General features: G+C 42.1%; 2 protein-coding genes across 3 annotated transcripts in view; both read left to right on the plus strand.

Moving 5' to 3' along the window:
* Positions 1 to 867, plus strand: part of DYNC1LI2 (dynein cytoplasmic 1 light intermediate chain 2) — a 38,249-nt gene extending 37,382 nt beyond the window's left edge. The window contains exon 15 of one of the 2 annotated variants that reach the window (XM_087739415.1): positions 590 to 867. In XM_087739415.1, coding sequence (XP_087595541.1) covers positions 590 to 616 — 27 coding nt within the window. In that variant the 3' untranslated portion in view covers positions 617 to 867. The remainder of the gene's footprint in view (positions 1 to 589) is intronic. The other variant, XM_087739418.1, reaches the window with a different exon arrangement.
* A 1,013-nt stretch (positions 868 to 1,880) lies between these two features.
* The window catches only part of CMTM4 (CKLF like MARVEL transmembrane domain containing 4), a 40,795-nt gene continuing 16,033 nt past the window's right edge, over positions 1,881 to 26,642 (plus strand). Inside the window, exons 1-2 of the mRNA XM_087740201.1 lie at positions 1,881 to 2,616; positions 22,910 to 23,086. Coding sequence (XP_087596327.1) covers positions 2,431 to 2,616; positions 22,910 to 23,086 — 363 coding nt within the window. The 5' untranslated portion in view covers positions 1,881 to 2,430. The remainder of the gene's footprint in view (positions 2,617 to 22,909; positions 23,087 to 26,642) is intronic.

Raw genomic sequence — 26,642 nt, forward strand, 5'->3', positions numbered from 1 at the left:
GGGGCACCATGGCTATGGACGGCGATGCCGATATCCCGCTGCCCTAGGAGCTGCCTGGAATGTCTGTGAAACCGCCGTCAGTGACACTGTCAACACGCTCGCTGAAAACGTGCCTCACAATTGTTCAAATAACGCTTCGGATAGAGCAGAGGGAACAGTTACTGTGCTTTCACTGCCTAGGCAATTAGCTCACTGAAGAACAGGGGGGTTTCGGTCTGTCTATACCTTGCAGCGTTCTCAAAACGCTCTAATGATTTTAAATACATTTAAACTTTGCGTCCTCCACCTCATAGGAAAAACTAAGCTATTAAGTGTGCTGAAGGCTGCGCAGGAGGCAGTGGCTACGCCAAAAACCAGAACCAACATCTCTTATCGCTTATCCTTTTTCTTAAATCACTCAACCATTTCTCCCTTTGTCCTTCATTTGCCCTCTGCAGTACCACCTTTTGATTCTTCTTCAACATACTGCAAAAGATTCATCAAAATAATGTTCACTGGATGTTTCAAAAATGTTCTCATTATTTTGCTCAGGATAGTTTTCTAGAACCCCCACAGCAGTCCCTGAAAATAAATGTTAATGTCTCTGTAGGTAAACGTGGATATCCTGTGTTCCTGAGACAGCTGTGGAGCCTTGAGTGAAAAAGAACCCAGAGAAGCTCTCCAAGTGGCAACCACCTACCCATGACATTTCCTGCAAGAAAAGGAGCTTTGTGAGACTTCTGATTTCCCCCGAGTTATACAAGAACTTAAATACGAGATTGTAAAAACCTGTTAGTCCGTCACGGCCAGGATTTCCCCCTTACATTTATGATTTCATATTGTTAGGCTAGTTTCATGTGACCCAAGCAACAGAGTTTCCATCCTTCTCCATGCCTTGCTCATGGTTTCTTTTTTCTTTTTTTTTTTTTTTTTTTCCCTTTTCCCGCCCTTTGCCCATCACCAAAGGGCAATGTGTTAAGAGTCATTGCTTGGTTAACTGAGACACCATTGAACCGTATGCAGCTGATAGAAGTCTTTTCATAGCTTCTCTGGGACACCCTGGTGCTGGAAGAGGCTGATATTCTCAAGCAAGTTGAAGAGCTAGGGGGCATGCTTAAGAATGTCTGTCTGTCTGTCTGTCTGTCTGTCTCCATGTTAAGAAAACTTCTTCAGCTGCATTTGATACACCTGTATTTGCCAGATGATGTTGCAAGTTCTCCTTATTTATGGTGACACAGCAAGAGAAGAAGCATCTCCAAAAAGTGATTTAGAGCCTGTCAAAACTAACCGTTTACTTGGAAAACTTCACTGTTTAAAATTACACTTTAAAATGTTTCTAACGCTCACGGAAGAATACCCTGAAGGTTTCCAGCATCCGAACGACGGTGGGTACGAAACCGTAACAGCTTGGAAGCGTAATTCCGAGCAGTGTGAACTGCTTCGCGTATCTCCAAGGCTTAGCTCCGAGTTAGGAACGCGATGTCAAATGTCAGCGTCGCTGACGTTCGCAGCCTTAGCATCCACATCGGTGCGTTTGAAAGAACCCAGAGTCAAACCGCAGCAGACCGCTAACGCCCGCTGAAGCGCCAAAACCCCCAGGAGGCAACGGCCGCCGCCTCCCAGCGGCGCGTCCCGGCGCGGTGACCCGGCGGCCGCCCGCCCGCCCCGGCCGGGGAGCGGAGGCGGCCGGCGGCGCGGGGGCAGGTGCGGGCCCAGGTGCGGGCCCTTCCCTGCCCGGGCGGCTCCGGGGGCGGGGACGCGGCCGGGGGCAGGTGCCGGCCGCGGGGGCGGAGCGGGCGGGCGGCCGAGGGCCGGTGGAGGCACCGCCCGGCCGCGGCGCGCCCTCCGGGGCGGGCTCTCTCCGCCCTTTCCGCTGAGCGCAGGGGGAGGAGCGGCGGCGGCGGCGTCCCCGTCCGGAGCTGAGCTGCCCTGCCCTGCCGGGAGCGGGACCGGGACCGGGGGAGCGGAGCGGGGCGAGGCGAGCCGCGCCGCGGGGTGGCCGCGCCGCCGCGGGGGCTGAGGGTGCCCCGGCGGCCTCCTCCCAGCGAGAGCCCGGACCGGGCGCGGCGCGGCGGCCCCGGCACGGCGGCTGCGGGCGCCCCTCGGCGGGGCGAGGGCGCCCCCCGGCGGCGGGGCGCTGGGCGCGGCGTGCGGCGCTGAGGGCTGCCCGCGCCGCCGCTCTCCTCCTCCCGCTCCCCCTCCCGCGCGGTGCCGGGGCTGAGGCGGCGGCAGCAGCGGCAGCCGGCCCGGGGCGCGCACAGCACCGCACCGCACCGCACCATGCTGCCTTCGCCCTCCCCGCGCCGCTCCGCCTGACGGGGGACGGGGGAGCCATGCAGCCGGCGCTCCGCTAGGTGAGCGCGGCGCGGCTCGGCTCGGCTCGGCTCGGCTCGGGCCGGAGCTCGGCGGCCAGCCCCTCAGCAGCGCGGCGGCACCGGCGCCGGCGGCACCATGAGGAACGGCGATGACCTAGAGGGCTTCGACGGCGAGGCGTCCAGCACCTCCATGATCTCGGGGGCCAGCAGTCCCTACCAGCCCACCACGGAGCCCGTCAGCCAGCGCCGCGGGCTGGGCGGCCTCCGCTGCGACCTGGACTACCTGCGGGGCACCTTCGGCAGGATCAAGCTGGCCGAGGTGGTAGGTACCGCCGGCGGGGAGCGGGCCCGCGGCCGCCCGCGCTGGGCAGAGCCCCCCGGCGGGCTCCTTCCCCCGTAGCGGCGGGGAGCGGGGGAGGCGCCCCGCGGCGGCGGGGCCGTGCCGCTCGCCCCACCGGCGAGGTGCGTACCTGCGGGCGCGGCGCCTGGCGGCGGCCCAACCGTCCTCCATTTCAGGCGGCCGGGAAGCCCGGCGCGGGCCGGCAGCCGCCGCGGCCGGCCCGGGAGCGCCGTCTCACCGCCGGGCTGGGCGCGGGGCCGCGCCGTTTGCGGGGTCAGCGCCGCCGGCTGCGGGGGGTCGCGTCGGCCGGGTCGGCCCTCCCGGCCCCCGCCGTCCTCCCGGCGGCCGGAGGAACGCTGCTGGATTTCGGGTGGCTGGAGGTGGTGCGGGCTTGCTCCCGTCAGGTGGTGCGGCTTCCCCTGCCGCGGGAAGCGGCCCGCGTTAGGCCTCCATTACGGTGGGCTTTGCAGGGGTGTTCAGCTATGCCGGCTGTTGATCTTTTACCTCAGCGTGTATGCCAGGGCCTGCCTGTGCCCTGAGGTCGGTGGGGTATTAAACCCCACGCCATCGCTACAGGTTTTGTGTAGGTTAAAAAAAAAAAAAAAAAAGGCAACTTCTGAGTACATAAATACTTCAGTTTATATGTTAAATGTTGTTTCGCTTTGATGGACTTAGCGTAGAGCGGTGTTGGAGAGCGGTGTGGCTGTGGCGGCAGGCAGGCAGTGGCCCTGGCCGGCCGGGCCTGCGTGGGGGCCCGTGTCCCGGTCCCCTGTCCCTCGCGTGAGAGCCACGGGGCGGGCGCGCGCTGCCGGCAGCCCCCGGGTGAGGAGCTGCGGCGTGGGCTGTCCCTGAGGGTCGGCTTGGGGCCTGCGAAGTGTTCGCTTGTGCGCTTGCCTCTGACAGGCTGCAGTTCTCTTAAGTGCGCAGAGTGAAAGAAAAGAAACCCTGGACAAAAAAAACCCAACCCAAACCCCCGTTTTTCCCTTCCGAATTAAATGTAAGCTGTATTTGTTAACGTACTTTGAACTGCGAAACTGTTTAGTTTGATGGAGTCTGTGCAAGTCTTGGAGCATCGTAGCAGCTAAACGTGTGTAATAACACCTAGGCGTTTTGTCAGGTTTTCTGTTGATGATGCTGATGTTTGTCTTCATCTGACCTACTTTCAAAGTCACTTTGGTATTAATATTTTTTAAACCAACAAATGTGGTTTTCAGGATATTTTAAAATAAGTGTTTCATGAAAATGGCAGTAAGTTTGAAATAAATTTGTAGGTAGTTTCTTACAGGGTACTACAAATTGTTTTCCTTTCAAATGGCTGAGTTCTTTGAGGACTGTGATGATAGAAACATTTTAATATTTCATATATATATAGATATAACTTCTGCATTTAAAACCACTGCTAGTTAGTACAAGACAAAGCTTGCATGTACAGGTTCAATGTAAAATACGTTCAAAGTATCCTAGGTTCAACACTGACACAAGTTTATAGAGGGCTGCAGTGATGAATCTATGATCGTTTTTTACGAATACCCAGTGAAATCCACGAGTTGGGAGTGCTATTTGTTCTCTTCTCATCTCCTCAGTGTAGAACAGAGTCTGTGGTCTGCAAGTGGTAGCAATGAGCGTGTTGCCTGAGTAGTCTAACAACAGGGAATAGCTGCATTTGCATTATGTGTTTTCAGGACTGAAGCCAAGGAATCTGTCATCGCTGTGCAACATCTACCTGTCTTTGAACTGTTAAAAACTGTCCATGTGGTGGAAATCCTGGGGTGGTGCTTCCTAATACGCTGAAATAAATCTGCCCTCGGGATTTTTGTTTCTGTTCCAACTGCTGATCCTTTCTGTAGTACACTAATAACTGTGGCAGGTCACGTTAAAAGCTAGTAATTAAAATGAGTGATTGCTGATCATGAGTAAGTGAATCCTTTATTATTAAGATCTGATTTGCTTGGAACAAGTTCCAAAGGTACATGGAGTACACCTCTTAATTTTTTAAGTCTTGTAAAGAAGAATGGGGGGGAAAACCACGCTGTGCTGGAGTTAAGAGATGTGAGAGTTTTCTTGTCTGTTGAACAAAGACGTCACTACTTCCAGTACATCATTAGGAAGACGTACACGTGCAGATTAATATCTTCAGGGCAACTGAGTAACGTTTTGTGCCTTTTTCATAAGTGATCTGAGCTATTGCACGTGGTTCCTAGAGAGTGTATGAATCCAGTGGGTCAGAAGTTAACAAGAAATCAAATGAGCTAGCACAGGGTGGAAGCCTGTGTGCCATCTTGACGTGTTTAGCTTCTGCACAGTTTTACTCAAAAGGAGCTCTATCTAATTCATGGTAACGACTGGTAGAGCAGACTACTGGATTTTGCAAACTGATGGAAAACTGAGCAGTTGTGGAAAAGAAAGAAAAGAGAGAACACGTTCCACAGTGCACTTAATTCGCTTATTTGCCAAGTATAATTATTTTAATTATAATGTTTAATAATACCTTTACGAAAATACTGTGGGAACTAAAATGTATCAAAGTTCATAGCACAGAACTCTAGCTCTTAAAAATGAGAACTCCCTTTATTGCACACAAGAAAACTTAAAAAAAAAAAAAGAAAAATACAAGTATTGGTTAAGATAAAAGGTCTCTAAATATATTCTAGTAAAAAGACTGTTACAGGAAAGATTACAATGCATGTGCTTCATTTAGCATGAGGATTTGTCTTAAAATACATATATGACTGGCAGACAAAAGTATCAGCTCAAGACAAACGTTGCTGTTTATTCTCATCTTCAGTCGAAGGACTTTCAGCAGATTAGTCTGTAGTGCTGTATATGAAGAATAACTGTTGGCCGTTGTGGCTTTAAATGCTCTTCTTCCAAATGCCCATTTTTGATTGTCAAAAGCAGAAGGAACAGGGAATGGGGGGGGAAGTAACTGAAAATAGGTGATCCTAGGGCTTTGTTATTTTGTTGTAGATTTGTCTTTATTGATTCAAAATATTGTTACAGGACTTGTGACAAGGCGGAAAGCAGTATGACATTTTAGACATGTATAGAGTAATTTAAGTGCTGCTAGAGGGGAGAGTAGTTTTAACTCATATTTATTAATATTTCAAGAGAATATGCCCTAAAGTGTCCTTTAAAGGGGCACCAGCGTAGCGGGTTATCATAAATGATTCATGTATAGTATTGTGCAGCTTATTTCTGAGTCTCATTTTGGCTTTCTTTCCCTTGGCTCCCAGAAAAGGTTGACTAGCATTATGTTTTTTTTGTTAAAGTGGGTATGCAAACTAAGAAAATGTATTTTACTGTTTAGGGCTTCTTATTAATATTCAAGGCTAAGTTGAACAGTTATGTAGTGCATACAGCTGCCTGCTAACGGTCAGTAATATTCAATATGAAGAATAGCAAGGAAGTAATAGAACGGTCCCACGTGGAACAGCTTAGTATTGAACCGATTTTCCTCTTTTTGAAAGTTATATTGTTAGGCAGGTGAGCTTTTCAGAAAGTAGCTCTTTTGCCTGTATCTTATGATTCTGTTGAAATAGTAGCATGTGTGTGTATTTGGATCTGTGAGGAAATATCTGCTGTAAGTGGGACTGGAGCTGTAAGCCTCTGAAGCTCAAAGGAAGGTGGTGAGTGTTGGACCATGTCAGGAAAGGAGTTTTCAGGGCTACTGGGGTGGCTGAGACACCTGATAGGGGGTCATCAGGCAGGTGGGAAGTAAATGGTGTGAGGGGAAATCAATGGGGGTGTGTGTGAAGACTTAAAGTAGCATGGAGTGCTCATGTTTGGTTTTGTGCCTCTTGTTTTGAGAGGGTTTGAACCTGAAATGGAAGTCGGGGAGAAGCCAGTACACTTGTGTACTAACTAAAGATATGCTTTTCCTTTGGGGAAGTTGAAATCTAGGTGAAAATTCTCAGCTGACTTTCCAGCATTTAGATGGAGCAGTACCTTGCCATACGGCAGATGTGAGAGATTTAGATAGCTGTCCTTGGAGACCAGAGCAGAAAAGCTCTTCAGAGTTTATTTTCATTACTCTCTGGCATGGTTTAACATTTCTCATGCTTTTGGGGGCTTTAATACTTCCCATGGAGATTACTGTACAATAATCAAACAGATATCCCTGGAAAACTTTCCTATGGACATCCTCAAATGATTTGTTTCATTTCAGTACTTCTTTCTCATTCCCTTGAATTTCCTAAGGAGAGTCCCTCCTTTTTCTGAGTGTGCTTCTGAAGAAAGATGTGAGGAATCAGGAGGGGCTCATTGCTATCATCCACAAGAGACGGGCTGGTTAGCAGGTACCACCTATTTGCTGGAAATTGTTTCACTTTAGATGAGATTGCCTGCTTTTTTTCCCCCTCACTTTATTTTTCTCGTCAGCTTCTCTAAATGCATTGTTATTTTTCCTTGAGTGTTATAATTCTGCACCTTCAAGGATCTTACTATTATTGAAGTTGGGCGTTGACACATTTCCCACAGAAATTCCCATGGTGAATCATGACTGCCTGTTGTCTGCTTCTCGGTTTCTTTGGGAACCGTAGCTCCGAGTGGGCTGTTCATCAGGCCACCAGGTGAGTTACGAGGAAACCAGGCAGGGTCCTATTGGGAGTCTCGTTCGTTCTCACCAGGATCCTGCCGGGTTTTCACAGACACTCGATTTAAAGTAACATTTATCACCTTTAACAGTTGGGACAATTGATGGGAAAAATTGTGCCTGGCCAGTTCTTGTGACATTGGCAGTAGTTAGGAATGGTTTAACTGCAGCAGTAGGATCACAGAGCAACCTTCTGACGGAAGTAGCAAGGGTCAGAAAACCCTTATCATGTGCTAGCTTAAAAGAGGATGGCATTTGTGGTAGTTAGTGATGGCCACTGTGGCTCGGACAGCCCTAGACTTTTTCTTCGTGTGTCTGTTCAAAATGCTACAAAAATCCATCAGAGACTCCTTTTCAAGAAGATAATACTTCTGCTTGGGAGGTCTCCAAGCTACAAGTTGCTGATGAGTGTACTGGGAAGTATCACTGCGTGCTTGCTCTCGTCTCGTTCTCTATAGCATATGCTGTTGCCCGTCAGTGGAGGCAAGATTTTGAGCTAAATGAAATCTGGTGGGAATAGCAGTTCATATGTTCGCAATTTTCAGAATAAAAAGTTCCATCTTCATTGGTGGAGAGTAGCTGAATGTTGGAAAAAGTTGTTTTGTGGCTTACTGTCATTATACATTTCCAGATCCAGAAATTGGTTAAGGCCAGGACTACAGTAAAATTCTTTGCTATCAGGATCTATTGCCATGAAGAAAACAAAATTCCAAAAGCCTGTAATACATGCCTACATGGGTAATATGACTGTTGAGAATTCTCATTGTTAATTATATTGAAAAATTAGAGTAATAACATTTATGTTCCAAGGAGCAAGCTAATTGCTAGCTACTAGAATCCAGTTGAAAACTATTATGAGGTGTTCAGTAATCTCATATTTAATTATCGCTGCCTTCTTGCGCCTTCAGCTCAGCGTCTTGTTCTGATCACTTCTGGAGGGGAGGATTAGATGGAGTCCCCAACCTCCCACCCCACTCCAGTGTGTCACACCTCACAGCATGTTTAACTGCTCCTTTCTCCCTGGGTCTCTCCGAGTTCTCCTGTGCAGCTGCACAGCAGTGTGATTCCTGATCTGCTTCGTTTATGGGTTGTTAGAGTGGGGTGCTTTACAGGCAGTTGTCATTCTGTAAATCGTAGGAAGTTACCAGTTGGACACTGAATGCAATATGAATAAATTGAGATATTTCTTTCACATAGTTGTTGTAAAGTTTGGTTTTATGTAAATGGGGTGTTAACTAAGCTACAGAAAATCAGACTGTACCTAATAGAGGTCAGTAGATGATGTTCTCTGCATGGCAGGGTCATTCCGCGGTGGTCAGGTCATCAGTCCTGACATAGAGCGTTCAGTGGTCTTGGTGAGAAGCGGAGCGTTGCAGGAGACATCTGAGCCTTCTAAGGCAGCTTCGGTGCCACAGGCAGCCCTGTACCTGATGGTTTTTTCCATAAGCGATAGTTTCACCTTAAAGTTAACTTCTGTTCATTTGTTCTGCACTTTGGAGGTATAGAAACCTTCCTCATTTGTGGTGTGAACTTAATTCTAGCAAATTTATAGCCATTTGTTCCTGTGTTAACATGGCCACTTTCCATAACTACTCCTTACTCCTTTGTGCACTTCACAGCAGCTCTCTGCACTCAGCCAGCCTTCATCTTGCACAAGGCAGGACAAAATTGTTTTGGGCTCTGCTCCTAAGAGGGGCTCTCTCGTCTCGGGACCGTCCGGCAGCCCTTCTTTGCACCACCGTCTGACTGATGTAATCGTTTTTCAGTAGGCACAACCTGAGTAGTAGGTAACCTTGCAAGTGTGTCTTACCGGTGTGTTGATATGTTTCTTTTCAAGCCTCTGCTGGAGATACCTCCTGTTATGTCTGAGGATTGCATTGGTAATTTATAGTCAGTCTGTGATTAACTGTACCTTGCAGCTTTTATTCTCTTATAATTTCCAAACAATAAATGTGCATTTATGTAAGAAATCCTTGTGACTGTGTGTGTTGTATATTGAGCTTTGATTCTCAGTGGTGTTTGTACCTGCTTGTTCAGAAGGTGTTAAGTATGACAGTGGATACTGGTGATCTTTGGCATTTGGTCTTAGAAACAGACTGTTATAATGTATTACAAGGATCAAATTTGTAATACACAAATATGCTTCAAAATCCTCTTTAGGTAAACCGTGTCTCTTCAATGTCTCTAAAACTCTTGATTTCTCTTTGGAAAGATTTCTCTGTAAAGGCTGTACATCTGCATTGCCGTGTGGCAATATTTTTATACTGACATTTACCACAGAGGAAAGAATGATGAGATAAGCTGTTTAGCTTTGCTTTTTATTGTTGCTGTGTGCAACTAAAGATAAGACTGTGGTTGTCTTCCCACAGAAAGGTGAATGGGTTTTGGTCTCTTTCATGGTGTCTCTTAACTACCATCTGGCCACGGGCTGGTGTCCTACTGTCAGTAAACTTCAAATTCCTGTTAAATTTCTCTCTTAGGGAGAATTTCTCTCTCAGATGGTGGAGAGTTTTAAATTCTGCTTTCAGAAGAAATTTCTATAATCTCTGTAATAAGTATGCTCTATTTTTTTCCTCCCATTATGAACCAGTGTAATAGTAATAGATACAGTATACTAATTGTAGATGCTACAGTAAGAAATGTGGTTCTAATGGTATTATTTGGAAAGCTACTCTCTTTTCTTGTAATCATTCTGGTAATGTCTTTTGTTGATGAGCCCCCCCTAGTGATTTAATTATCATCTTGGGATAAGGAGAAGGACTAGAAATTTAAGAGGTTGTGTTTTTCTTGTAACATAACCAGTATAGGAAGAATCTGTTACTTCTGATGCAAGTTAATGCATCATTTTGTCAAATCAACTTGCATGCTCTTTGATAGTCATCATCCTGTGCTGAAATTGCATTTCAGAAATACCTGCCTTGCTTCTAGACCTCAACAAATAATTTTGTACTGAAATTTTGTATACAAAGAGGACTAGAATCACAATGGATAGACATCTTAACAGTGGGTCAACTGCTGTTACTCCGTAGTGGTAGTAGTCATTACTTCTAAATTAGAGATGGATTAAAAAAAATATATTCTGATTTTTTTTTTTTTTTTTAAAATAAGTCACCTAATTCTCAGATGATGTGTGTAGTCAGTTGCTTCCAAAACATGGAAATAATGTTTAAGTTTCTCTGGAACTTGTACTATCAACTCTTCAGAATGTGGGAGGAGGAAAGCAAAAGCTGGATAACACCAACATGATGTAGAGTATGTGTAAAAACGTACAACCATAAGTAGAGGAAAGATGGATCAAAAATATTACTGACTGTTGGCAAAGAGGTCTTAGAGCTGGCGTAGCGCTCACCCAAACTGAGAAGCCCACACAGTACGCAACAGCATGAATCAAGTCTTTCCAGTGACAGGTCTCGAGCATTGTTTTAGTTCGTAGATGTCCAGGATGAAATCTGTACTCATGCTGCAGTATGCTGCTAGAGCGGCATAATGCCTGAAACGTGGTTTCAGGTAAGCAGAGTAACTTTTAATGTTTTAATCTCACTGTGTGCAAATTAAAGTGGGAACTACAACTAAGTATCACATTTCTGACTATTGTATATAATTCATTGTAATTAAGGCTCTGGTATTTAATGCCTCAGCTTTTGGGAGAATATGATGCATTTTTACCCAAACAAGTGTCTTCAGCATTCTCTGCAGTTAAACTTTTTTAATGTGTTTTGATATTCAGGTGTTGATGCTTGAATAATGTCTTGTTCAAGACACTTCTTTAAGTTTTCTTTAGCTTGTCTGTACATTCACAAAGTGTTCAGCTTGCAACTGAGCTGAACTTGTTTGTGATAGTTCTCTTTGTTGCCACATAGCTTAAAAGCACAGCACCCATGTGCCTGATATGTAGAAATACGTCCTGTGCTGAGATCTGGAGTTGCATACAGTGGTACTTCTGCTGTAACTTTCACTTCAGCTAAACATTGTGATTTTCAAATGCTCGTAACAGTTCTGGCAATTTTTTGCGAAAATATTTTATGAATCAAACACAAGCATTTCCATAGTAGTAATTTTCTGTACTTTTGTACGTGTTAAACTGAAATGTTCATGCAGGAAAGCAACAAGCATGTTGTGAATATTATGCAATACTTACTTAAGTTCTACAAGTCTTTAATAACCTTCAGAAACTTTTGTCTTATGAAATTATTTTCATGCTAGGAATGGATATTGTCACTTGAGTGTTGTGAATAAATTAATTACTTGTTTGATCGTATACTCTTCTAAAAGAAACTAATTTATCTAATGTAGATGAAACCTTATATTAAACATTGTGATTTTTTAATTTTGTGTGATATTATCACATTATAACATTTTAAAAGTATTTTGGAAAAAGTGCTCCTCCAGAATTATGGGATAGTGTCCTAGGTCTTTGGGACGTTCAGTACGTTTAGTTGATGGTGGCAGTGCAGTAAGAATCATGACGGAGAAGGCGAAGGCACTGTTGCCAGAGTCTCAGGGCTTTTGTGTTGTTAACAACATTTTATAGTCCTCTGTTTGCAGTGTGCCAAGTTAGTTTGCAGTCTTTAGGCAGATCTGTTCTTGAGTTATAAAATCACGAGTAGGTGGATTTGCAGTTATGCAATGAAAGTTTGTGGGCTCTTTTCTATGTTGGATGAGAATACTACTGTATAATGCTTCTAAGACAGTCTAAACAGCAAGACGGGCTTGAAGGTTTCATGCATTCCCCAGTACAGCTGGCAGCGCTCTTTAATGTTCTGGCCTACGTCTATTTTTTTTAATGTTCTGATTTACCAGTATGTCTAGACTCTTTTTGCCTTTTAAGGCATGGCATCTAAGGGGGCCTTCAGATTGCAATCTTGGGAACGTTGGGATTGCAAGGACATTTTGCACCATTTCCTTTAAACAAAAACAAACCCAAAAAACTTTAATGGATTCCTTAGGACTCCTTTAAGTTCTTGATTGTTTTCTCATTAAAATTCCTTTCTTGTTTTAGTATTTGTGGGATGTTTGATGTTTACTCATAATTGGGATTAAATGGGATTTTAAAGGATACAGACTGATTCTGATAGTCTTAAAATAGAACTTTCACTTTTTAAAATAGCCTAACAGGCTAGTTAAACAGGGGCTGTGCAGATCAAATTCTTGACAAATTTTATGAGTACACCTTTACTTCTTAAAACCAATTAATTTATCCTACTGTTTGTTACAGATTTACAGTACTGTGTTTTAATATTGTTTTGACTAGCCAGGTTTCCAATGCAGGTTGGCTTATGAACATGAATGGGAACACGAAGCCAGGTCAAGTGTTGATTTTAAGAGCTGAGTAGAGAATTCTCATAGGTGAAGCACTAGCCAATTTTTTTTTTACTTTGTTTAAAAATCATGCAGACACAATCTCAGTAACTTGCTGTGTTCCAGCAGAGAGCATGTGTGTGTATGTACCACACAGAACATGTGTGTGCAGCCTGAAGACAAAAATAGGGTAACTGTATTTATCCGTTTTGTTTAAATAGCAAAGATATGGTACGTTATGAGTTCTTACAGCTTGACTTAATAGAAAATACTAGGGAATGGACTGGAGAGGATACTGTACCCTTGCTGGAAGACTGGGGATGGGAAGTTGGACAATGTACTGAGCGGTTACCTCTCCTGGACATGCTCTCTTGAGCATCCTGCACAACTGTTATTAACAAACTAATAAATGCTGATACAAAACTAGTGACTTCTAGTGACACTATTACATGAGTCTTTAAGACAAATGAGAATTACCAGTGATTTTTAAGGAAGGTAAGTTGCATCTTCCCCTGCCTTGGTGACTGAAAGAGTGGGTTACTAAACTTTTTTGAACTCAGCTGTTGAGCTAGATTTTTTTTTTCCCCATTTTGTTTCCTGTAGTCAGTTTTTACTCTGTGTTGCTATTGTAGTAAAGCCTGCATGAGGAGGACTAGCAGCAAATGGGACTAATGGAAAAATACTTTATTCTCCTCCCTCCCACCCTTCTGACCCCACTATGTGCAGCTGGCAGTGGAAGATGCAGAAGACTCAATTTATACAAAATTATATTTAGTGCAGCACTGAAGAAATGTATGATATTTTTCGGACCTATTTTTACCTAGCTTGTTCTCCTGATTTCGACTGGGATAGAGTTAATTTTCTTCCTAGTAGCTGGTATAGTGCTGTGTTTTGGATTTAGGATGAGAACAACGTTGATAACACGCTGATGTTTTAGTTGTTGCTAAGTAGTGCTTACACCAGCCAAGGACTTTCCAGCTTCCCATGCTCTGCCAGGGGCACAAGAAGCTGGGAGGGGGCCCAGCCAGGACAGCTGACCCAGACTGGCCCAAAGGATATCCCATACCATATGATGTCAGGCCCAGTATAGAAACTGGGGGGAGCTGGCCAGGAGGGAGAGGACCGCTGCTGGGTGATGGGCTGGGCATCGGTCAGTGAGTGGCGAGCAATTGCATTGTGCATCACTTGGTTTGTATATGCTGTTATCATCGTTATTATTTTCTCTTCCTCTGCTGTCCTATTAAACTGTCTTTATGTCAACCCATGGGTTTTACTTTTTTTTTCCTGACTCTCCCTCATCCTGGGGTGGGGGGGCAGGGTGTGAGCAAGCGGCTGTGTGGTGCTTAGTTGCCAACTGGAGTTGAACCATGACATTTGTCTAAGAACATGATATGCAAATGCTAGTAAAATTGTAATAAAATTGGACTTGAAGAAACTTAGTTGAGTAGTTTTACTGTTTAAGAATTTCCACTTTTCTGTTATGTGCGTGATTTAATTATGGTTTTTACCAGCACTCTGGAGCGCTGTTCTGAAGTCTGATGAGGACGTATTGCAGCGGTTAGTCTGCCAGAGTTCCCTTTGCTTTGTGGCGTGTCTCTCTCTGCTCCTCTGGCCTAGGCATGGGTACGCCGAGGCTTGCGGAGGTGGCTGTTGAGAGAATTTTTACTGTCTGACCTTGGTGAGTTGCAGCTGCCTCTGAGGAACTTGGTGTGTCTTGCACCAGGCAGTATTGTTAGAGAGACTAGTTGGTGATGTTTGGGAGTTAGAGGTGGCTATAAAAAGCTATCCTTGCAGATGTCTGTCAAAATGAGTATGAGACAATGAATGGGAAAATCAAGCCTCAAATATCAGCATATGGTGAAAAGGGGGGGGGGAGACACCCTACCTCCTATAATGTACTGTTTTATGTCCACTCACTGAAGCCATTGGCACAATTTAGTGTACTATAGATACAGAATAAGCCTTTCCATTTGAGTTGTTCACTTCACTGGGTTGTACAGGAATTAAGTGATTAATACAGCATATAAATGGGAAAGTTAGAAATTTATAACTCGGTATGTTGGGATTTTGTTCATTATTGTGTTGCAGGACCTGTTGCGTATGAAAATATTTTGAATTATGATACACATGAATTGTACTTTCTGGGGACTGGAGGCACAGGTTCCTGTGGAAAGAAATTGGTGGGAGAAACTGGTTACGTTTTGCGTGTTTTGATTGCCTTTGTTTAAAGCGTGGCTCTCTATGATCTTCAAATGAACGTTCCTATAGGATGGGGTTACTACAGAACTATTGATGGGCTGTTGTTTATGGGACAGGTGGCATGTTGTATTCCTTTTTCGTCTAATCTGGAAGGTATTTTTGAATCTCATTCATGTTTCTGTGAGGAAATGTAAGGTGCCTAAAACAAATTCCTTCTTGCAACGTGCCTTGGCTTCAGATTCTGTTCACTTGTTCTTTTGGTCGTCTGCTTGGTTGGATAAAACCCGAAATATACCTAAATTGGAGTGATTTTTTGTTTGTTTGCATTTTTGTTTGTTTGTTTTGTTAGGAAGATATTTGTGTGTTGGTTGGGTGCGAGTAAATAAGACAAACTCGCAGTCAGGTCTGCAAAGTCACACGAAGTAGGGATGAGTAACTTTTTTACAGGTGCCAAAATAACAGTGGGTGAGATACTGATGGTGATGGGGCTGAGAGTGGGGGTCGCGAGGTGACTTCTCCGGTCCCAACGGGGTGCACCCCTGATGCCAGAAGGCACTGGTGTGAGGGGCCACCTGGGCAGCGACCCTGCTCCTCTAGGGAGAAAGGGGAGGAGGTGGTGGCCACGGCTGTGTCGGATGCTGCAGCCCCGGGGCAACTTGTGCGGAGCAGCGCGGCGTGGGTCTGGTCACTGACACCTCCAGAATGAGCTGGGCGGGAGTTGTGCAAAGCAGGGCTTCACAACTGTCTGCCTGTTCAGTTATTACCTTGAATGCTAAGATGGGTTTACTTTGAGGACAATATAAATGTAATGTGAAAAAAATCTTAAATTATTTAGCAGTAACAGGAAGAACTATGTTTGGTTTTTTTCTTTAAAAAAGCCCAAACATAAAATATTTCTATACTGTAAAATACTATTTGTTTAATAATATTTGAACTGGAATTGGTTTTGCATTTATCGAGCAGATCAGAATGTTTGTTGTATAGGTGTGTCCAAGCAATAAGCAAAGCACTGTACTAATGGGTAGTTAGCAGGAAATAAGTCACTGCTTTTTTTTTTCGTTCTAGACTCTATGATTAAGTTCACTTTTAAAATTGATGCATTTCTATTTTAGCCAGTTGAGAATCTCTTCTGTTCAACCTTAGTTCAGTCCAATTGATTATTCTTTTTTTAGAGTAAGTGTTAGTTTTGATGTACTTAGTGTTTCAAAACAACTATTGTTCTGTTGTTAACTTCGAGCGTTGATTACCCTCATTCTTAAATACGAGCCTTTCTCATAATATGCCATCAAAATGTTTCTGGCCACAGAAATATGTTCTGTGTTTAGAATTGGTCTTTTGCCTAAGTTGAGAAAGGGAAGTCAGCAGTAGCTGCATCTTTCAAGGATTATAGAGAACTGCTGGAGGTGGCAAAAGATCAGCTGATTTAATAAAGATTCCACAGTATTTAATGTGCTGAAGTCTTGCCATGTTATATCCAGAAGTGAACTAAGAAATAATGAAAACTTAAGGATTGCAGCTACATGTAAAACCCTAGAGGTGTAGTGAAGATCTGAAGTTTAAATGTTCTGCTGTTATTTCTATTGTCACCACCAAAACCAAATCAGAGTGGAATTCAGAGGTCTGGTGAGTTTTTCTGGATTTGTTCAGTGTTGTGTTTTGTGCCACTGGAGCACAATTTAGTTTATCCAGGGTGCTGAATCACTGGTGCTGCTTAAGCTTCCCTCCCTGGTAAGCGTCGTTTTCCTAAATTTTCTATCTTGTAAGAAAAGTTTAATACTCATTTGTGATTTAAGGCTCCTTGCAGTCCAGTTACCAGAGTTAATAACACATTTCTTTTAGTGTTAAGGATGCAGACTAGGAACAGGCGGGAAATCAGTCATTCTTCTGCTTAGGGTAAAAGATGGTTTCCTGCTGGAGAAGCAGGACTGTGTTTAAGCCATATGATCCCAAATATTCGTATCTGTGCCAGCTGTTTTAGATGTGGGAAATGCATGTGCTTTGCAAGGAATGAGACCCACTTGGTTTCATACATTAAGTTGGGACTGCTGGGCCAAGTAAATGAGAACAATAAATCTAAATTTTAATTCAAGAAAGTTTAATGTCTTCAGATACTTTAAGTGGTGTAAAAGCAATTTATTTCTTCTCTATTTTGTGCATATGTATTCTGCTGTACCATTAATTTAAACAGTCTGGATGTAAAAATGTCTTGGTAGTGTGACATTCTTACTAAGATTCTGTGGGTATTTTTCAGGCAGAAAAAATGCTGACCATTTTGTGGTTTTTTGGAAATCATGCGTAATTATGTCATTTAACCACACAATAAGGCTTTCTGTGGTAACGTTTTAGATAAACAGGAAAACTCATTTTTTACTTTGTTTTCATTGCAAAACTGTCTTTTTTTATTTTTAGTGCAAAGTTGTTTGATTGTTTTCTTCAAAAATAAAACACAACATGTTCTGACAGGAAAAATACACCATTAGCAACCTCCTAAAAGCTCTCTTTCAGCATTGGTGCCTGTCATAGCGCATTTTCTCCGTTTTGGGGAAATACAGTGTTTTATGTCTGAAGCGCCTGTGTTGCCAAGAAAGTGATGTAAATAAGCCATTTACATAGCCCTAAGGCGGATGATTTCTTCATTAAGGGTCCTTCTCCAGGGGAATTTACAGGAAAGTTGAGATGAATACAATAATGTGGAGGCTAATGTCGCTAAATTAAAGGACATTGGATCCCAGTATAGAGGCTCTCTTTCAGGAATTAAATGGCCCTAAATTGTGGTCACCTCATCCCCTTCCAGTGAGGGGCTGCTTCACCCTGAATGGAGCCTTTATGTGGGGTTCAGTGCTGGTTAATAGAATTGCAATAGCCTCGCACTGTACATGAGTTATCTTAGCAGTCCTAAGTGTCCCAAACGATAAAATGGGGTAACAGTTTGCCAGTTTATTCAAGTCAAAAAGCACAAAAAATCATTATTGGGAAATACATCTCACAGTTAATCCTCTACTTGGAGATTTCTTTCTTCTGCCTTTGCATTGTGTGGTGGTGGGAGGCGAGGGATGAAGGGCAGGGGCAGGTTTGCTCCGTCACAGAGCTGGAGCAGTGTTACACACGTGGGGCTGCAAGTCTGGGTGCACCCACACCTTTTCTCGGCTTACCCTGAAGCTCATTCTTCTTGATCCTGCATTGTTGCCCAGCCTCTTGCATCTCCTTTGTTTAAGAAAAAGGTGGTATTGCAGGTAGCCTAGGGTGCCTCTGTGTGGACCTGAGCATCCGGTAGAATAAGCAGATGTTTCTATCGTGACAAAGTTGTGTATCAACGCAATATCCCCTGTACTTCAAGAAGAGTGGAAGGAGAAGGGAAAGCAAAAGCAACTGTTAAAAAAGAGAAAGACGGTAATAAAAGAGAGTTATACAAATCTTAGGGCATTGGAGGAATTAGGGTGCAACAGAAAACTCTCCAAAGTACTCAGTGCAGAGAAAAACAGATTAAAAGGTTTGTTTCATCCATCAGAGGAAACTTTCTGTATTTGACTCTGCCCGAGAAAGCTGTAGCTGTGTCATTTGTGGGAGAGAGCAGTAATTCATGTAAGAGGAGCTCTTCACCACGTTCAACTTCTCATTTTTCCTCAGTAAACCAACCTTGAAACTTCTGCTTGTGGAAAAACTTGTCAAAACTCATCACCCTAAACTATGAGGTGTGACTCGAAAGTGAGGGTTGCTTCCTGCGTTGGACAAATGGCAGCATGCATTTTGTTGGCTGAGACCTGTGCTCTGATACGATGCTGGCTTTTGGGGTTTTTTTTGTGGTATGTTTTTTCTTTTTTTTTTTTTTTTAGCTAGTCCTGTAACTGCAGTCATGCAAGGCAGACGCAGGCCTAGGTAGATCCTGTCTCCTGGTTTTCTGAGGTAGTGTCGGTGACTTGGGTTACAAAGCAAGAGCAAAGCTTTAGCAGCTGGGGAGCAAGGGTTTTTCTCTGCTGCAGCTTTGTGCCCCAGTCACCTGGGGCAGCGCAAGTCTCTGCACCCTCAAATGGTGTCTGGATGGAGCATGGAGGCTTCCTAGGAGGGCTGGAGGGTCTTTGTCCTTCTTCCCTCTTCCCAAGAGACTCTGTATAGCCAACGTGGTAAAGGCAAGGCACCAGTTTTATCTTGGTGTGTGGTGTGGCAGAGGGAAGAGCGTAGGAAGCTCTGGAGAAGTGACTTTTTAGGTCTTTGAGCCTCGGTAAGCTGTGAGCTGATTAGCTAATTCAGTAGGCAGTGACGGGTGGTAGACAGGCAACGGAGATGAATGTAGGTTAGAAAGAAGGTGTTTTCATTATAGTTACAGAGCTCTGTGAGAGAACAGGAAAAAATGATTAGTGTTAAACCTGCACTGAAGTCCCTCAGAAAATAAGCTGGGGTAGCTGAGACCAAGACTGACTTTTGGTCTGTCTGCAGTTTGCGGAGGGGCACTCTGGGGGCACGCGTACGATCGCATCAGGCTGCTTTACGGCCATGTCAATCAAGTGGTATTCTAGGTGGCAAAATTGTATTAATTCACTACCTAATTTATATAGCATGTCTCATAAATTATCTATTTCCTACGTTTAAAAATGCAAAGAAAATGAGGCATTTTTCTTACAATGTTAACACATTCTTTTTTTTAAATTAACTTGATCACTGGATGAACCATGGCCTTTGGCAAGCTGCTTTGGCTCATGTTGCAGCATTTACACAACACTTAAGTAATGTAGCTGTCTTAGTAAGTCATGGGTTTGATTCTATAATGTATTTCATTTTCATTTCATGTGTTCAGAGGAGTTCACTTTTTTATTAGAAACAAAATTAGGTTCATCTCTGAGTGGAATGGCCAATGAAAGGAGCACTAGTGTGTGTTTATAGAAGATTCACAGTACTTGTAGTTAATTGGAAGGATGCTTCTGGCAAGTTTATAAATGTGTGGGAGGACAAGATTACCCTGATGTTTCAAAGAGAAAATATTTATTATTAAAGACTGAGATTTTTTTTATTGTGTTTACGAAAAGGGACGTTTCTGTGGGAGGATAGCTTTTTCTGATGTGATTAATTCAGATTTTATTGTTTGTCATAGCATTCATTGTGAGACAAATAATGGGCAGTTAACAGGAAGGTATTATCTGTAGCACTGGTAGGATGGATAATCTTTGGGAAGGGTTAAATATATTTTTATTGCAAGAAAAATGGTAACACGTTTAGTTGGAATCCTGCTTGAAGTACAAAAGTGTTAAATTGTATGCATGGCAATGTTTTCCTTTCCCTGCCCCTCCCCAACCAACAACTGTTCAGGTGTCCCGATCCATGCTGTGATGATAATACTGCTGTTAATAGTCAGTTATTGTGCATGTTTCCAAAACACAGCCTCCACTTAGTGGCCAGAATCTCCATCATAAACTGAAGCAATTGAGGTTTTCTCTCAACCTTTCTGATAAACATATCAATGGACTTGGGCTGCCACAGCCCAGACCGCTGTACACTAATGCCACTGCATGTTACTTAAACTGATGGCACACCTTCATCTTTACTTGCATTTGAAATGGTTTGGTTTAAGTCAAACCAAAGTATACAAAATCAAAACTTTTTTTTTTTACAAGGGTGTGTTATGGGTAAATGCCTTTTATAATTTCTTAAGGGATAAAATGAAATCTTAAGGTAGAATTGCTCTGAGGTTAATTCTGAGCTTGGGAGTGTATAAGTAACCTGTGATGATTAGAGTTCATTGCTCCAAGTGTCTCTTCAGTACATAATTTATTTCTAGTGCTGTATGCAAGAAACTAATCTTTTTTGAGCTTTGACTGCTAAGATGGGTACGTTAGCCTTGAAGAAGCAATGCTGTCTGGTATGGAGAAGAGCCAGTGTAAGATTTTTATCAGCAAAACAACAGAGACTTCATATGCCAGGTAGCCGTTGCTCAGCGTAATGACTGGCACTCCAGAGCTCTTGGCTCCTTCAGCCTAATGTCAGTGGCACAATTCAGAGCTGTTCATATTTTTAGAAAATGAACCTAATATTGTTTGGGCTTGTACTACAGTATTTCTAGAGAATATCGCAGAACCATTTCTTTTAAAAGAATAAAAATTTTAGAAGTGTCGTATCAAAAATAGTGGCAAGAACAATGGAGACTTTATTATATTGGAACATCTAAAAGTTAAAGTATTGCCAGCTAACATTTAGCATTAATACTTGATATTGATCCTGCTTGAAACGGCTACGACTTATTTTAGAGATTTTTTTTTTTTTTTTTAAATCGTACTTAGTGTCATCTTCAGTTATGAGGCTTGTGTTCACAGAAAAGGTGGACTTGATTACATGCTAATACTGTAAAATGAAGCTGTGATCTGGACAGTATTTGTGTGTGTGATTGCTGAAATCATAATTTGACTTTGATTCTGGTTTTCCGAATGATCCATTTCACTCCATACTTTTTTCCCCAAAGCTATTCAGTGTCAAAGGTAAAAATCTGAAGTTAAGTGTTTAGTCACTGGGTGTCTGTTCAGAATTTGTGTGATGTGAACTGGCTTGCTCTATGAGCTGCCAAAAATTAGTATGGTGAGTGCTCTCTTAAAGACAGCGTGCTAAGTGAACTGAGAGAGACTTTCTACCCAAGTATGAGTTTTTTTGATTAAAACCGGTTTGCTTTGTTTTAATCCATTTTTAAACTTAAATTAACTACTGTATTCTGAAGTATGTGGCAAACAAAGCATTGTGGGGTATTGTCCTTTACTTAGAATTACTGCTGATGTTTGTTAGTGACAAAAATGATAACTTCCTTCAAAATCCTTTTTCTTCATTTTGCTCATTTTGTTGCAGGAGGCAAAGACAAATTAATGGATGAAGCATAAAAAGTGCTGGAAGAAAGTGTATCTGCAAAACATTATTGAAATGGGCAAAGAAGAATTTAGCAGAAATTGATTTGTATTGTCGCTTCTGTCAATCATTTAAACTTATGTTTTGTTTGTGCAAAACTTTCAAATTATGGAATATTTAGCTCTGAAGAGGCTATCCCCCAGAGCTCTTTGTCCTCAAATTGAAGTGACTTATTGCAGTCTCATTAGAATTTTGTGGCAGATCAAAAAAGTGAATTCTTTCTGAAAAATGTAAGTGGGTGGGTGGGGAGGTTGTTGTCTTGAAAACCAAAGCAAAACACTCTTAAGGTCTTCTTTGCTTACTATGGAAGATTAAAATAACAAAACAAAACCGTCCATTCAACTGGTTTTCTTTTACCAGTTATATTTAAAGAGGAATCAGTTTGAGACTTAGACTTACATTATGTAAGTTGTATACTCTGTGTAGGTATAAGTGACTAATATTGGTAGCTAATGTTGGTGTATGGTTGTAACATATTTTAGTTTTGTCCGTTGGGCAGATTTTTTTTAAGTATAGTGAGTTCGCTGTTTTATCCTATACAGTAAATTAAACTCTCATCTTGCCAAAGTCTGCATTTGTATTAACTCTACCAAGATACCTTCTGAATTCAGTGTGACTAACCATTATGCCAGTTAGATGTATCTGTTTGCAGCACCAGGAGTTTCTTCTTCATCTATTAGCTGCTTGTTTTCTTGTCTTATAAGTAAGGGAATGATAAAATAGATTTTTATATGAAATATAGCATACTGATGATGATAAAAACATGAAAAGGGCAGGCATTTTTGGAGGCTGGTAGAGATCCTGAATCTATTCTATTTTGAATTGACCTAGATCTCAAGTTGGTAATGAATTTTAAATAGCAGCTTTATTGAAATGTCTTTCACAATCATACTATATTAATATTATATAATTGAGCTTGAGGTTGGCCCAATAGACAAATGCATTCCATCTTCAAGTTTTGGAATAGTATATCATGAGTGAAAAATGAAATAAAATGTTTGAGGTGCTGTTTGCATATTAAGCCAGGGCCTGAAGGGGTTTCATGTCTTTCTGGGTGTCTCAGTCATTTTGATGTTAGACTCCTGTAATTTTGCTAAAATATACTTCGTTGAACAGGAGATATCCGGAAAGCCTTGCATTAATTTGCTTTTGTTTTTGCTCTTTAGACAGTGCCCTGTTATAAACTAAAATCACACATTCCTGAGTGTAAACTGATCGTGTTCCCAATGGAAATTTCAGGAATACTTGTGGCTATTTTAAAAATGTGGAAATCTATTTATATTTTTTTCCACTTGTTTTTCTTCCTAGGTTTTGGCGCTGATTGCTTTCATCTGCATAGAGACCATCATGGAATGCTCCCCTTGCGAAGGCCTTTATTTCTTCGAGTTTGTGAGCTGTAGTGCATTGGTGGTTACTGGAGTTCTGTTGCTTATGTTCAGTCTAAATCTTCACACAAGAATACCGCAGATCAACTGGAATCTTACTGTAAGTTCATACAAATCCTCACTCTGTTAAAAATAGCTGCAAATCTGTTTTTAAGTTTGGTTTTTGAACTTTACTTTCTACTGTTGTTTAAGATTGTGTATGAGTGTTCTTTATGCTGAGTAAAGTATACATTTTACTTATATTTATTTTGAATACTAAGAGCAGAATGAGCTTTGAAATGTAGCAAGATTAAACTACATTAAATAGAACTAAAATTGTCTTCTGGTAGATCTCTTTGGAAGGAAAACTTCCTGCTAATGCCAGCAATTACTGTTTGTGAGTGAAGTGGATAAAAATGCAGCCTGTAGTTATTTAACTTTGACAGATGCTGTGTTTACAGTAGCCCGTTGTTCTCTCTTAAGCTGTTTTTTATATTAGGACAGCCATACTACATATATTTTCTTACACAGATTAATACAAGCATCAGGTAGTAATGTAAAAAATTATGTGCTTTCTGTGAAAATCAGGTGTTTTGAATTGCTTACACACATAACTGTTATACATTGACTGGCAATGCTTAATGTGTTCTCAAATACGAGCAGTTTTAGGAAGAGAACTGCTGGCAGTGCACATTCCTTTTGTACAAGTCTCCGTTTCCATGCTGTATTACGAGTTAAAATTTCAGATTGGGTTGCATAAACACAGGTCACACAATCAACATGTTCGTCACTCTAGCAAAAGATCTGTCAGCTTCAAGGACAATATTTATATCAGCTTCTTTGGACAGTACAGATACATATGTGCCTATGTTATGTTTTGTTTTATAACAGTAATTTTGTAAGTACTCTTGGAGACCAGTCCCAGAGGTTTCTAGGCTTCTGTGTGATTATTTGTTTGGTTTTAATGCAGTTTATTAATGGTGCCATTTGCATGTTCAGTAACTGTTTGTAAGCCTAAATGACTTGTCTAAAATGAGACTGGAATGTGGAATTAGAAGATTCTTTGCACCCTGGAGATGCATAATCTATTGAGGAACTCTTCCTAAGAGTACTTGGTAGATAGATTAGGTGGACTGAGAACTGTGACTGGTAACTGTAGGTGGGGGAGATCGAGATGGCTTGCACAACAAAACCAGTGGAACCACTGGAACGTTACTGGATTGTCTTGCCTTTGCTCCTTTTGTCTCCATTCTGCCATTCAGTCACCACTTATTTGTGTGGCAAGCTGAAACGCAGCAGCTGCAGAGAGAAGGTAGTCTCTCTTTCTGTTGCCGGCTTGGCTGTTTAATGAGCATCGCAGCAGCCTGAGAGCTGATAACAGCAATTGCAGACCATCTTTTTATGTCACACACTTCTGTACACGCTAGTAGGATGTACAAGAGCATGATAACAAGTGTGTAAGTGCATCAGTGTCACACAAAATATGATGGTTTTGCTGTGTGACACGAGTGGTTTCATAGTGAATACTAGATCTAGCTTATTGTCAAAGTAGGTTTGACCAAGACATTTTATCAAGAGACCACAGAGTAGTGGTATGCATGGTGTCCATGACTGAGCTGAAGTTGTATCTCTGGAAGAGTCAATTTAATGACTTTGCTTACCCTTCGTTCTGTATGTCTGTACCTTTTGTTCTGTTGTTGAGCCCTGTGGCACACTTTTACTGCCTACCAGAACACTTTGACAATATGTTGAACATACATTCAGTACAGAAGCCTATATGCAGCGCTCTGCCTTTCTTCCCAAATAATGCAGTAGATATCGGTGTGTAACTGGGAGGTCCTTTCAGCCACCCTGACTTCTTATGGTAGTCGAGTGACAAGAATTGCAGCTTTGAGTACAGGGTTACTTGTCTCTGCAGAGCAGTCTGTTAGACATCTTTACAGAAAAGAGGGCTGAAAAATCCAAGCAGTTGTGGTGTGGATTTTTTTTTTTAAGTTAAGTATTTTGGGTTTTAGGGCAATGGCCACACTTTGAACCCCCTGCCTAAACAGCATGGAGTGACATGACGCGGTTGGAGTTCAACCTGAAGGGCAAATGGAATACACTGCAAATGCGTTTTGCTTTAGTTCATCTTGCCAAATCAGCAGAGGTAGAAGTAAATTGTCATGATCTCACAAGTCTCATTCTCTTGGTTATGTACTGAAGATGAAATGCTTCTTCCATCATTATACCAAAGATCTCTGATAGAAGTGAGAAGAGAACGGAAGCTTCTGACTTTCATTAACTGATGAGACCATCCTTCTTCCTGGTATTGCTTACTGATTTTAACAATCGTTAGTCAGGACCGTTACTCTGAGAGGAGTGTGGGAGTATCTTCATTATTCAGATAGCTGTAGTCTGCTGTTGCACGTACAGAGTGGGAGATCAAAGCTGCTGATAAAACACCTATGGGATATTACTTTGGCAAAGTTAGTAGGAAATTTAAGAATGTAGAGTTGTGGCTGAATGCTTTTTTGGCTTATTTTTGCATTTTATTCTTTACAATTTAGATGTATATTCGTACATTATTTGCCTCATTCAGTATTTAGTACTTTCCTGTGTTTTGATGGTTATTTTGATAATTTTGCAGCCTCTATATATGACACAGTTATCACAGGAGTTGCTTTCTGAACAAGACTTTCACACTCTTGGATGCTTTAGGAGGAAGTCACTTCTGCTTATGTATAAATTCATTAATACACATGCTTTAAAAAAAATATATGACTTTATAATGGGTATTTCCCTTACAAAAAGTCTCAAATTTTGATTTTAGAAGCTGTGTGAGAAGAAGAGACTGTTACAGTGCTTGAAAGAATTTAATAGTCTTAAATTTAGGAAGAAGACTTTCTTTAAACACAGCACTTGCAGAAACTTCCTAGGAACTATTTGAAACTATTTGCTTTCAAATGATCCTACTTATTAGAAAGTACCAGGCTATCAACTGCTATTGTCCAACACAGGGTTGTTTCCTTTAGTACTTTATTAAAATTAGACTTCTTTCTAATGCGTTATGGATATTGTCTGATGTCTGCTATCCCTGGTTGGAATGAAGGTGTGAATCAGTATATACTAGCATCTAACAGGTATGCAGATGTACTAAATTTTTTTAATATATATTTTAGCCATTTGGGGAAGAGAGCTTTGTTTTGATCCTAATTAGAGACTTGCCACCCATTTTCACATTTTCCTGAGGTGAACATGAAAGAAACATGGAGATGGTGAGGCTGGAAAAGAACCTTGCTTGGGTGTGTTGGAAAGAGGCAGGTCTGTTACAGTAAGATGAAAGAACAGTCACTTGTCTGTCTTGCGCAGCACTATCAATATTATGCAAAAATGCGAAAGCTGAGGAACCTGTCAGTGGAAATTTCCATTTCCTTTATGCTTCCCAGCTCAAAGGGAGCCTATTCTGCAAGGAGACTTGCAAGTGGCATAGGGGAATTAAGAGTACACCACAGCAGAGACTCCTGCTTAACTGATGAGCTGCTGCTTTGAAATGTTTGTTTTCAGAGTTAACTAGTAACTGAATGTTTGCTATAATTTTGTGTTTGGCTAAATTCTCCCCCCCTTTTTTCTAATTACTATTCATTATTTGAATCTTGTGTTCTACAGGGAGAGATTAAGATCCACACGGTTTGGCC

Source organism: Nipponia nippon, unplaced genomic scaffold (assembly GCF_047370975.1).
Source record: "Nipponia nippon isolate SJK-2023a ecotype South Korea unplaced genomic scaffold, ASM4737097v1 scaffold_7, whole genome shotgun sequence".
Classification (NCBI taxonomy): domain Eukaryota; kingdom Metazoa; phylum Chordata; class Aves; order Pelecaniformes; family Threskiornithidae; genus Nipponia; species Nipponia nippon.